At 40.1% G+C, this 13587-nt stretch overlaps 1 protein-coding gene across 2 annotated transcripts in view; it reads left to right on the forward strand.

The window, feature by feature from the left end:
- Positions 1-11011: 11011 nt before the first annotated feature.
- The window catches only part of POU6F2 (POU class 6 homeobox 2), a 305787-nt gene continuing 303211 nt past the window's right edge, over positions 11012-13587 (forward strand). Inside the window, exon 1 of one of the 2 annotated variants that reach the window (XM_083706324.1) lies at positions 11012-11141. In XM_083706324.1, coding sequence (XP_083562450.1) covers positions 11037-11141 — 105 coding nt within the window. In that variant the 5' untranslated portion in view covers positions 11012-11036. Of the gene's footprint in view, positions 11142-11785; positions 11897-13587 lie in introns of those variants that run through there. The other variant, XM_083706325.1, reaches the window with a different exon arrangement.

The following is a 13587-nucleotide window of genomic DNA, read 5'->3' on the forward strand; positions in this document are numbered from 1 at the left end:
TTTGGACTTTTTAAAGTGTTATGATACTGTTTTAAATATATAGTGCAGGTGGAGGCTATGCCTCAAAGTGTCCACACTTCATCGTAGCTTTTCACCCCTCTGTAGGTTGGATCAGGGCTGGATTTAGGTTTGATGAAGCCCTAAACTACAGTGGTACCTCGGGTTACATACGCTTCAGGTTACATACACTTCAGGTTACAGATTACGCTAACCCAGAAATATTACCTCGGGTTAAGAACTTTGCTTCAGGGTGAGAACAGAAATCGTGCTCCGGTGGTGCGGCGGCAGCAGGAGGCCCCATTAGCTAAAGTGGTGCTTCAGGTTAAGAACAGTTTCAGGTTAAGAATGGACCTCCGGAACAAATCAAGTACTTAACCCGAGGTACCACTGTACTGAAGGTAATGGGGCCCTTTATATGTCCAGCTGTCCTTTGTCAACAACAAAGTGTCACTTTTTTGTGTTGAATATATGCTATATGGTAATTTATGGATCTAATATGTATCTAAAACCATTTGCACATGCAGAATGTAGGCACCCTATATATAGAAATGATCAAACCAGTGATATTTTAGAGAGCAGGCTAGCAGGCGGGGCCCATTACTTACTACATCATAGGAGCCTACATGACACAAAAACCTGACGCTGTATGTAGGTTTTATTTTATTTGTTTTTTATCTTATATTTTGGAAATGTACATCCAGGTTTTTTTTCCTTTAAATATTTTGGGGGCCCCCAAGAGAGTGGGGTCCTAGGCTATAGCTTGTTTAGCTTATATGTAAATCCGACACAGATGCTTTGGTAGTGCTCTTATCAGTATGTAATTGTTCACTTCCTCCCCATGACACAAACATTGTTTCTCTCCCTCCTCACAGAAAAACATGCAGGCACACAAACACAGCAACAATGTTTTGGTGGTTGTGTGTCAAAGGCAGCACTGTTTGGAAAGGGCCCAGACTGAGTGAGCAGGCAGAAAAAACAGCCAGATCATGAACTTCGGCAGGCATTGCCCATGCGCATATTGAATGGGCAACAATTGAGTGCCAGGCAGAGGGGTAAGAAAGTGGCATTAGAGAAACAGAATCATAAAGGTCGAACAGAACCCTAGGGTCATCTAGTCCAACCCCCTGCAATGCAGAAATCTTCGCACATGGTCCCCCACCCAGTTTGAAACCATACCGCTCCCTGCTTAGCTTTACAAATGTGCCAGCAGTTTTATTGCTGTACCAATCTCCCTAATATAACCTGCCTCCTCAGGAACTGCTGTTCTGCTGAAAATAATGAGTCAATTTCTACTCTGGTCAAATTTCTGTACATTGAATTGGGCAACATTCCTAAGGATAAGGTTAGAGATTTTTTGTAATTTTTTTTAATAAAATTTTTATTAAGGTTTTTACATTACAAAAAATAAAAAAGAAGAAAAAAGGAAGAATACAAAATAAAAATTGTTAAAAACAATCAATCTTTCCATCACATTATTTTTCATTTACTTGTTTCTCGGACCTCCTCATACCTCCTTTTTTTGTATTCCAAATCAAATTATTAATTCAACAATTTCTTTCCCTCTTTACGCTACCCAAATCTTATTTTTAAATTATTACAATCTTAAATTTTTACTTGTATAAACCCATTTTTTATACTCTTTTAACCCAAGGTTAGAGATTTTTTGTATGCTACAGCGGCCGCCAGAATACTGGTGGCCAAAAATTGGAAGAGTGAGGAGATTCCCTCAACGTTAGAGTGGCAAACTAAATTTTGCGAATATATTGAACTAGCTAAGATGACAGCGTCAATCAGGATGCAATCAAAACAAAAATTAAGAAAGGAATGGAAATGTGTTGAAGAATATCTTGTACAAAATCATTCTGTTAGAAATCTCTGGATAAGTATAGATTGAACCCATGAAGTTAAGAAGCTATGTTTTTAATAGATGAATGATCAATTTAATGAACAAACCCGCGCAGAGCTTCTAGTTACTAAAAGGACATACAGAAACATGATTCATTGCAAGAAACAGCAACACATCCTTGAGGCTTGGTCCACTCTTCGTTCAGCTGTAGAGAGGCATGACTCCCGCTCCTTTTGGCGCTTAGTTAGGCCTTCGGCACCACCCAATTCAGCTATCCTGATTTCCGCTGACGAATGGATCGCTTATTATTCAGCCAGTTTCGCTTCTCCAAATCATCTTACAGATCACCTTCAATCCCCGTCGGACCTCTGCTCCTGTTCTCTTAGTTCCACCTCCTCAGTAAATTTTACCTCAACCCGCATCTTTAACATCATAATGTCCATGCGTAGGAATAAGGCCCCCGGCCCAGACATGGTCCCGTTGGACCTTTTCCTGACTGATCCTCTTTGGTGGAGTGAACAGCTGACTCCTGTATTCACCGCTATCTCCTCCGCCTTAGACATCCCCGACTCCTGGAGAGAAGCTACAATAGTTCCGATTTTCAAAGGCGGCCAGCCAAACATCCCTAGGAACTATCGCCCCATCAGCTTATTATCTATTCCGGGGAAAATATTTGCCGCTGTCTTACTGGAAGAACTTCTTTCATGGGTCCATGAGAGAAACATTCTACCGCCAGAACAGATTGGCTTCCGGAAGTCAGCATCAACCATGGACCACTGTCTAACTCTTTATCACCTTGCCAGCAAATACACTGCACCAAGGCAAGGCCACCTGTTTGTCGCTTTCATGGACCTGGAGGCCGCCTTTGATTCCATTCCTAGGCAGAGATTATGGTCCAAACTTGCCCATTTGGGAATTGATCCACACCTCCTTTCCCTAATTATTTCCCTTTATTCAAACACCACAGCTCGCGTTCGAATTGGTCCCAACGGCTACCTTACCACCCCATTCCCAATGGCCAGGGGCGTCCGACAAGGTTGTCTCTTGGCCCCTTTACTGTTTAATCTTTATCTTCATGATGCCCTTTCCCCTTTGAAGCTAGCAACTAAGTACCCTCCTCACTTAGCAGGCCACCCCGTTGCTTCCCTTTTCTATGCGGATGATGCCGTCATCTTATCCAGAACAGCTGCGGACCTAGCAAATGCAGTTAATGCATTTATCGCCTATTGTAAGGCGGAAGCCCTTAATATTAATTATAAAAAATTGAAAGTCCTCCACTTCACTCGTTCCCGCAAACTCAAGCTGGAGCCGCTTAAGATCACAGGTGGCTACTTAGAAAAGGTAAAAGCCTTTAAATATCTAGGCTTAATATTTACTTATAATCTCTCCTGGACCACCCATCTACAATCTGCCTCTCTTGCTGCAACCACGACCTCTAATGCCATTGTCCGATTTTATCACCAGAAGGGCGGCAAACACCTTCCAGCAGCAATTCAAATGTTTAATGCCAAAGTTGTCCCGAAACTATTATATGGCTGCGAAGTATGGACTACAGCAATATCAGGTAACTTGGATCGCCCACTTCATATGTTTCTGAGATCTCTTTCCGGCGTCCCAAGATGTGTCTCAGGTGCAGCCTTACGACTTGAGTTCGCCCAGCCCTCAATTGTAAAACGAGCATGGAGTCGAGCCATTTCCTACAGCTCCCACCTACTACATCGGATGCTCGAATTAGAGGTGGTTTCTCCAATCTGATCCTAAGAGATACTCATAATTCTCCTTGGAAAACTACAATTAATCTCAAATTCCGCTCTCTTCTCAATTTGAACCGCAAAACTGTTTTTAATTTAGAGTGTATTAGCCCGGCGGCCCTACCTCTAATCAAAAAGAAGCTGCAGCAACTTGACTTCTCTAACACAGCTTCCCAAGCAAGAGGGCCGTGTTCAGGCTTAGCCCTAGCTATTCCACCCCCTGAAGGGATCCCTCTATACTGCTTCACAATTCCTTCGGAGGCTAAACGAAGGGCCTTTACCTGTGCCCGTCTCAACTGTTTTCCTACAGCAGTTCTGTCGGGTCGTTACTCCAGAGTTCCCATCGCAAATAGAACATGCACCTGCAATGACACGGCTCTGGAGACTATGGAACATGTAATGCTCTTCTGTCCCAACTGGACAGATGAAAGATCTCGGTTTCTAACTCCTCTCGTGAACAAGCTTCATCTCCCAATCCAGCCTTGGATAGTGTCCCTTCTTCTGCAGGATTCTGACTGTTGGATTACCGAGATGACAGCTAATTTCCTGCTTAGTGTGATGAAGAGGAAAGCGGCACCAACTCCTTCCTCAATAACACAGATGTAGTCGATGCGCCGCACAGTCGAACCTGTTTTTTGTGTTCTCTGTCACTCGATGTTTTAAGCCTCCCGTTGCCTTTGTTGTCCCCATTTTCTCAGAGTGTTCGCCCAGAACGGCATACACTTTTGTTTCCCCACCCCCATTTTGTGTTGTTGTTTCTATGTATGTTGTGCTATGGCCGCATGGCTAATGCAATAAAATCATTAATTCTCTTAAAAATGAACAAAAATGAACACAATATTAGAGTTTTTTTAAGTAACAAGTTGCATATCAGGCAGGTGGGTGAAGGAAGTCACATGGGTATTTGGGTAAAAGGGGAGGTGGTCATAGGGTTAGATGTGTGGAATTTGTAGAAATAATATATTATATGTTATGTACAATGTTGAATGTGTATGACAATTAACAGGTAACGTGAATTAATTTAAAATAAAAGAAGGAAGGAAGGAAGGAAGGAAGGAAGGAAGGAAGGAAGGAAAGAAGGAAGGAAGGAAAGAAGGAAAGAAAGAAAGAAAGAAAGAAAGAAAGAAAGAAAGAAAGAAAGAAAGAAAGAAAGAAAGAAAGAGAAAGAATTGGGTGAGAGGTGTGTGTGTGGGGGGGTGTTATGTACTGAAGTTCTCACTCTGGGCCAGCAGGGGGATACTGTAGATAGTTCAGGTCCATGCAAATAAGGGATCGAAAGTGACGTTCAGTGATTGGATAGTTACAGAAAGTTGTTACAGTTACGTTGTACTGGAGCTCTATATAAGCAGGCTGGCTGAACCCTTCAGTTCAGTTCTGTTCTGACCTGTGAATAAACAAGAGCTGTTTGAAGAATCGCCGTGTCGTCTGATATGTTCACCCACAACTTAACAGGGGGGGTATCTTGTCATTTGACCCAGGTCAGCCTGGTGCACTTGGGCACAATACTACATTGAGGATGAAACCTGTCCCCTCTCGTGACTGTTTTAAATGTTTGACACCAGCTTTTAACGCTCTCTTATTTTAAGTGTGGTGCGATTTTACTGTAGTTTTCAACTTCCTTGGGGACCCTTGTTAGGTATCAAAAAGGGGTTCATAAATAGTGCAGCCTCCAACATTATTGCTTCTCCCTATCTTGCATCCCTCCATTATCAATAAAGACAATATTATCGGTGGCATTGCATAGTGGTTGCTGGCAAAAAGAGGCATTCCAATTGAAATGGCATGGTATGAGGCTGCAGTTGTCTACTGCAATGCTATTTCTGTTTTTCTTTTTCTTTCTGTCACTCTGTTTCAGCTGATGTACCATTTTCACCACTAGGGCCATGGCAAGAGAGCCCTCAAGACCAATCAAGGCGAATGGGCAGAAACGGAAAGCCACAAGCAATTTGTAGCATTTCACTGCCACATTAATACTGCTAATTGTAATTGACAGAGTAATTAAAACCTAAAGATATCCCAACAAAGCCACTTGCATAAGTGCAGTTGAGCTATGAAGTTGGCAGATCACATGTTCTGTGTAATAGGATTAAATTAGTTCTCTGCATTTTTGTCTCATGGAGGTAGCTGTCTTGATTATCTGCATCCTATTAACTTTGCTTTCAGCAGCATCCAGATAAATAAAATATGGGAAAATCCTCTTAATTTAACAACTTTTGGAAAGGATGGACTTCTCGAAGGGCTGAGTCCCAATGCAGCTTTCTGGTACTTCTGGTATCATGCTGAATGATACCATTTGGGTGGGCCAATTGTTCTTGTCACCCGGAGTTAATAAGGTAGTGTGTGTATATATATATATATATATATATATATACACACACACACACACACACACACATTTTTATTAGTTTTTTTTAACATATCATTTTCAACAGTAATTAAACATGCTTTTACATCTTATTCAATTTTTTTGACTTCCATCAATCCTGTCTGAAAATTTTCCAATCTAATCTCTCAGTATGCATATTTCTTATCTTCCCTATTACATTTCAAACTCATAACCAATATCTCTATCTTTTTCTACTTTGTAACACTTCGTATATTTCTCCTTACAAAACGTCTTGTAGTCCTACTAGCATAATTTGTTGATTACAGTTGCTCTTCAAATAATTCATATACTTCTTCCAATCTTCTGTAAATCTCTAGTCCCACAGGTTTCAAATCCTTCCTGTCATTTTGTCCAATTCTGCATAGTCCATTAATTTTGTCTGCCATTCTTCTTTCGTCAGAATTTCTTCTTGGTTCCATTTCTGGGCTAACAATACTCTTGCTGCAGTTGTTGCATATAAAAACAATTTAAGGTCTTTCTTCTGTTTTTTAAAAAAATGTATATTTCAACATCTTTTTCATCTCATTATATATCATTTCCCAGAAGTTCTTTACTTTTTTACATTCCCAACACATATGATAAAATGTTCCTTCTTTTTCTTTACATTTCCAACATTTATTATTTGTCTTATACATTTTAGCTAATTTCACTGGTGTGATATACCATCTATACATCATTTTCATCATATTCTCTTTCAAAGCGTTATAGGCTGTAAATTTTATCCTTCCATTCCACAACCTTTCTCATTCTTCAAGCTGTAGATTATAACCAAAGTCTTTTGCCCAGTGTATCATTACCGATTTCACTTCCTCATTTTTCAAATGCCATTCAAGGTAGCATTGCTCCTCATCTACAACCAGCCCTGCCAACTGACCAGATTTCAGTTCAGTACGGGAAGTTCAAGGCTGTGTATTGCTGTTGTTTATGAAGTTATGATTCTACTGAGGTCACGAGTATACAGACTTCAACAATATGGAGATGATACCCGGTTCTATTTCTCCATACCATCTGAATCAGATGAGGCTGCGAAAATTCTCTAGAGCAGTGGTTCCCAGTCACCTAAGAACTGTGGATCCCCTGTTTTTCAAAAGCCAAGCCATGGAGCCTCTACTTTTTAAAAAATTGATATCTCTAAGACAATCCAAGAATGAATTAAGACTAAGTCTAATGGGGACTTATATTGCAAACTGAGTTATTGGTTCCTTATTTACTAGGTATAAATCTTTGGTCTCTGGCGTAAAATTCTTCCAGCTAGTTCTAAAAATTATAAAAAGAAAAAGATGAATATCAGAAGCAAATGTGTAGGATTTGGACAGTTTAATTTTGCAGCAAAATATCGTTATGTTTTAAAAATCCAAAGCTCTTGCCATATGCATTTAACCTACTAACATCACCGAGGAAAGGGCTGGCATTCTGAGAATAGTATGGCTTGTTCTGACATCATTGTATTTCCATCTCTTCAGAAAGAGGAAAAATAGTCCCCCTAGTGTACTGTTGCTGTAAGAAGCAAGAGCGCATCTGTTTTGATTCACCAAGGAGTACACCGGCTGGTTCTGTAAGAAGTTATAAGTAAGCACTTCAGTGGGAGCTCAGAGACACTCAAGGAAACTCGACAACAGCTCCATCTGTTTGTCTAAAGGCTGACTGGTTCCTTTTCATTATATTGATATCAATATATTAAGACACACAGAAGAAGAAGAAAAACATAAATTGCATCCAAAAATGTTTACATTTTTTTAAAAAAAGAATTTCCCTCTCATTTTAATAATCTATTCATTTATTCAACAATCTATTGAAGTGAATAGGAAACTAAGGACATTTTCACAACAAAGGCTTGATAGCTGAAATTTATTATGATTTCTATCCCACTGTTACCTTGCAGAGCAAGTTTAACCCACACATAAAGATAATATACAAACCTGTGAGCATCAAAATTAAAGAAAACTTAAAATAATGAAATGATTCAACCAAAACATGTCTAATATTGTATGAACCATGGCAATTAATCTTTGTCACACATCTGACATAGTGGAGCTAATTTGTCACTATAGATTTTTCTGGAAAAAATAATGGGACATAATGGTATGAGAGCAAGCCCCAGTAAGACCTTCCACAGCTTCTGAAAAAATGGATTCAGATCAAACTTGAGGATTGTTCATATCTCTGCATCACATGACTCAGTCACTTCTGTTGCTTCAGTCATGAAGGCAATCATGCAGATGAAATATTTCCACGTAGGAATGAAAGGCTTCACATAGCACATGTAACGCTATTTTCCACGTGACATAAATGATCCAGGTGACCAGTCACTTTTCAAACATTACAGCCACAACAGGAAGTTGCTGCACAGAAGCATCCCTAAGTGACCACATTTTGCTACCACAACACCATGAAGCAGACTTTGTTTCAGAGGTCTCTCAGTAGAAAGTGAATTTTGATCAACCATTGATCACTAGCAAACAAGAGAATAAATCCACAGTACAGTGGTACCTCAGGTTACATACGCTTCAGGTTACAGACTCCGCTAACCCAGAAATAGTGCTTCAGGTTAAGAACTTTGCTTCAGGATGAGAACAGAAATTGCATGGCGGTGGAGTGGCAGCAGTGGGAGGCCACATTAGCTACAGTGGTACCTCAGGTTAAGAACAGTTTCAGGTTAAGAACAGACCTCCAGAATGAATTAAGTTCTTACCCCCGAGGTACCGCTGTACCTCAACATTCAACATTCATGTCATTCAACAAGGAGCAATGGTTCCAAACTACAAGAAAGAAGATTCCACCTAAACATTAGGAAGAACTTTCTGACAGTAAGAGCTGTTCGACAGTGGAATTTGCTGCCAAGGAGTGTGGTGGAGTCTCCTTCTTTGGAGGTCTTTAAGCAGAGGCTTGACAACCATATGTCAGGAGTGCTCTGATGGTGTTTCCTGCTTGGCAGGGGGTTGGACTTGATGGCCCTTGTGGTCTCTTCCAACTCTATGATTCTATGATTCTAAGTGTCTATTACAATTGGCAGGGCAAGAAATGTGTTAAGCAAATTAGCACGAAAGCTACTGTGTGCCGTGTGCATCTCTTATATTAATTGTGATCAGCAGCAGTTTGCCACTTAAGAAGCACAGGTCCCAAGCCCTGCTGAGTGCTAGTCCCTTCGGCTGCATCCAGTGAATGGCCATGGAGAAGCTTTTGTTCCAGTGGAAGGAAATTGTTCCTGATTCCGGTCCTCCTTTGCAGGTCCCTCCAATCTGTTTTGGTGGGTTGTCCAAACCTCCAGAACAGCAACAAACTAATCCTTACGAGGAGTGCTTGAAGGAGCTGGGTTGCTTCATTCATGTTTAGCCTGGAAAAGAGGAGATTGAGAAGAGATATGATAGGCCTCTTCAAGTATCCGAAGGACTGTCACATGGGAGATAGAGGAAGCTTGTTTTCTCCTTCTCTGGAGGGTAGGAATTGAACCTTCAAGTTACAAGAAAGGAGATTTCGACTAAACGTTCGGAAAAGCTTTCTGACAGTGAGAGCTGTTCAGCAGTGGACAGACTTCCACGAGAGGAGGCGGACTGTCCTTCCTTGGAGGTATCTAAGTAGAGGTTGGGCAGCCATCTGTCATGGGTGTTTTAGTTGAGCTGGGATTGCAGCGGGTTGGGCTAGATGACCCCGGATCCCTTCCAATGCTAGGGTTCTATAATTCTATAACAAAATGCCCTGTTCCTCTTCCACTACTTGTGGATGTCTCTGCTTGAGCTACAGCCCTAGAAGAACCAATTGGAGTCCATTGTATAGTTTCCTTGATATTGGCTAATCTCCTGTTATTTAATTCTAATATACCTTACTTTTTCTGTTGTTTTCATAACAACAACTCATTCCCTGACGTGTCCAGATCATGAACTATTTCCCTCCAGTGCTTTTTGCTGATTTTCCTCCATTGATCATGTTCATATGGCAAGGGGAAACAACTTATGTCAATTAGCAATTGTGATCTGCTGTCTGAAGCATTAACTGATCTACTGTTCATTAGCTGAACAGCCATATTACCAGTTTATTGTATTCATCCTCATGTGCTTAAAATACCACTGGATTGCATTAATGTCACCCGTCAGCAATCACAGGCAATAATTTATCAGCAATCAATACCCTGAAATGTTGCTCATTGTGACACTTAGGGTTTGGAGACAGATGTGTGGTGCATTTGGACATGAAAAATAGTATTGTGTATTTGTGGAAGTCTTAGTTGAAAAGGGGACAGAATATGAAACAAACTGCTTCCATTAAGGAGGGGGAAATGGTAATGTTTGCCATCATAAGTAACAACAGTTTATGTCAGTTCAGTGGAGCAGCGAATGAACCAAAACTCCACGAGCCTTCAAAATGGAAAGCATGCTGCAAGTAGGATTTACATAGTTTGAATATTTTATACTTGGAGTGCTCATCGCAGTTCAGGCAGGAAATGCTTGCCACTGGTAGGTGTAATGCAACGCACATGTGAAACTTTCAGTTAACACTTAAAGTTTAAAATCTTTCTGTCCGCTACAAATCCCCAACTTCCCTAAATTTATTTCTCATGCTTTCATAATTACAGGTGTGTGCACACTCATAAGAGCGCAATGTGAGTATTTTGATTATCAAAGAAACTTAACAGAAAAGAACCAGGAATCAAACTAGGATAGTACAGAAAAAAGGAGAGCAACAGGAAGCAAAGGGTTACATCTCTCTGACCAGGCATATGTAAATCATAGCCCTTTCGTAGGAAAGTTTTGGTTTTCTAAATAAAGCTACAAACTTGTTAGGATTATTCTGTGTTGAGGCTGCATTTTCAGCAAGTGTTTTGCCTCGGATGAATAGCTGTTTGTTTCGCTTTATTTATTTGATATCGAGTATTTGTCAATGCCATTTCATATCTGCAGAAAATTCATACGTTATATGGAAGTATATGAATGTAGGAGAGAGAGAGAGTGCTGAAGGTCACATGACTGTTTCATCCTATTTGGTGGAGCAGCTTGACTTTTTTTCTCTCCCCCCGTTGCATTTGGTGATGGTTGGGAGTGCAGAACTTGATTGACAGATGCATGCCAGAAACCCCCATTCCCTTTTTCAAAGACTTCATATGATGGATTGCGATCTTGCAGCTCAGCAGGACACAGGAACCATGCAAGCTGTAATTGGTCAGGTATGGAGTCAGCCATTTCTCAACTCCCCTTGTATTCCCCCACCCCACAAGACTCTAACCATATGATTCACATAATTCATATTTACAGTACCATCTTTCTGTCTGTAGCTTCAGCGACCAGCAAGTGCAGAGCAGAAAGTAAGGGGGGGATAAGGCAGTGAGGGAAGGCAACAAAAGGCCACATTAATCTGGCCAGGGGTAGAACAGGTTAAAAAATGACACTCTGCTTTTGAGGAATCCAATTTGGAATTTTTAGCCCCAGCTTAATCTATTCTATCTTTGTGTTTGGGGCTCAAATATGTGCAAGCAGGAACAAGTGAAGTGTAAAAAAGTGCTTGTAATGTTTACATAGGGAGTTGCGGTTTCTGTTTTCTCTGTTCTTTGTGGATCGACTGTCTTCTTTGACTGTGTAGCATGTGGGTGTTTTTTTTCCTTTCCTTCTAACCCAGATAATGTGCGATATCCAGCCTGGTGAATGTAGGAGCCCTTGCTTCTGCTGCTGCTGCAGAGGGGCAGCTTGCAAATTAAACACACTGCCACAATCTGAAAGGTCCAGGTGGTCTGCTCGTGTTTCCTAATGCAATCCAGCACAACAGCTCTAATAAACAGCTCTGTTTAGTTCTCCCTTCGCTGTATCCAGGGAGGTGAAACTGGTCTGGGGCTGCTGTGATGAAATGCCAGAAGGACATCTCTCAGAGGCCTCACAAGCTGCTTTTTAGAGCTTTTCCGTTTTGCCGTCTTTGTCTTCCAAATGGGTCAGTGTGAGTCCTTCTCTTGACGTTTCATTTGGTTTTGTTATTTTCTTAGAAGTCTGCATAGTCTCTGTGTGTCATTATTTTGTGTGCATGGTGTTGCGAGCTTGATGTTGACTTACCAGAGGATAAAAAAAGAGAATCATTGTCTTTTCATGTGGCTCCAAATTATAACCTAAAGTGATAAGAGAGACCTGATACAGAGGGGAGAGGACAGTTTAATATAGGAGTAGCGGAAGGGAAAGGGGCTAGGGGTGTGCTTTACATTTGCCAACAAAATTTTAAGTACTCAACACCTGCTCATTAGCTACTGACCTGTGTGTCAGTGAAAGAGAAAAGACATTTACGAATCCTTAAAAGTTTGTGTTTAATATGTTTTGAAGGCAATGCGATTAATCTGCTAAAAGTGATGCTTCTGTATTTGTGCTTCCTAAATAGAGATATGAAGCTGAAAGCAAATAGGCATCTTTCAGTGTGTGTTTTTAACTTAAGTTACAGTGAAATGTAGAAGTCTCACAGAGCACATGGTTTATTAATATCAGCATCTTCAGTAATGCATTTGAGATGGAAAAGGTCAGATATGCAGTATCATGTTTACCTCAGCTTTGCATTGCTGTAAATATATGTGTGTGAAAATACACACACATATTTATCAAAACCATTCCCAAACTTAGGTTCAGATGAATAGGTTTGGTGAGCACATTTTGAGTTTAAAAAAGGGTGCACATATTAAAGTAGTATAAAAATATGTGGAAATATTAAAAAATTTAATGTCACCTGCTAAAATGCTCTGAGCAAGGAATATGCACATTCAGTAAGTATTAAAACAGCTGCATCATTGTTGGTTACATATGCAACTTTTACTAAAAAGTGTGAGGGGAAATTTGTCAAACACTGGTGGTGTTTGTAAGGTCAACTTTAATATAACTTTCTCCTTGCACAATAGCTGTTTTACATGTGTGTGCTTTAAACACTTATAAATAGCTGAGAAAACATTAGATGCTCCAATATTTTTGCTTTAATGAATAAAAAGTTAACTGAATTACTTAGAAAAAATATGTGTATTTCAGCTATTAAAACAAACACTTTAAAGAAAACAATGACATTTTAAAGCAGGTGTGAAGCCTGGGTGAAATGTAAAACGGCGACTCATCTTATTACTTTGCATGCAACCTAATATGTAGCAAGTGATATACCAGTTCAAACTATTTTTCCATTTATACCTGTGCACAATGCACATGTGTATGCTGTGAACATAGAACACATGCTGTTCAAATGTGCAAAAAAGTATCCTTGTAGCACTTTAGTTTTTCCTTCAAAAAAAGAATAAGTGAATGGAATCAGACTAAATCGTATTCAAAGTCAAATAGCTGAAATCAGTACACTTAAGTTAGTCGTCATGACTAACTAAAGTCCAATGATTTTAATGAACCTATGCTGAATTTGACTGAGCCGGTGGTACCACCCCATATGGTGATGAAAGATAAAACAGTAAATAAAGCTAACATTTTATTACTCGGATTGTTTCCCCACAGGTTTTTTGTAGTGTTTAAAGACATAACAGGCAGCCTCCCTATTTTGTCAGATTAATGAAAATGCTTATTTCATAGTAAAATATAATTACTTGGGCAGTGTCAGCAGTAAACGATAGTTGAGTAATATGGCTCACCTTCTAAGATATGTCCCACAATTAA

This window comes from Podarcis gaigeae (assembly GCF_964106915.1).
Source record: "Podarcis gaigeae genome assembly, chromosome: 12".
Taxonomy (NCBI): domain Eukaryota; kingdom Metazoa; phylum Chordata; class Lepidosauria; order Squamata; family Lacertidae; genus Podarcis; species Podarcis gaigeae.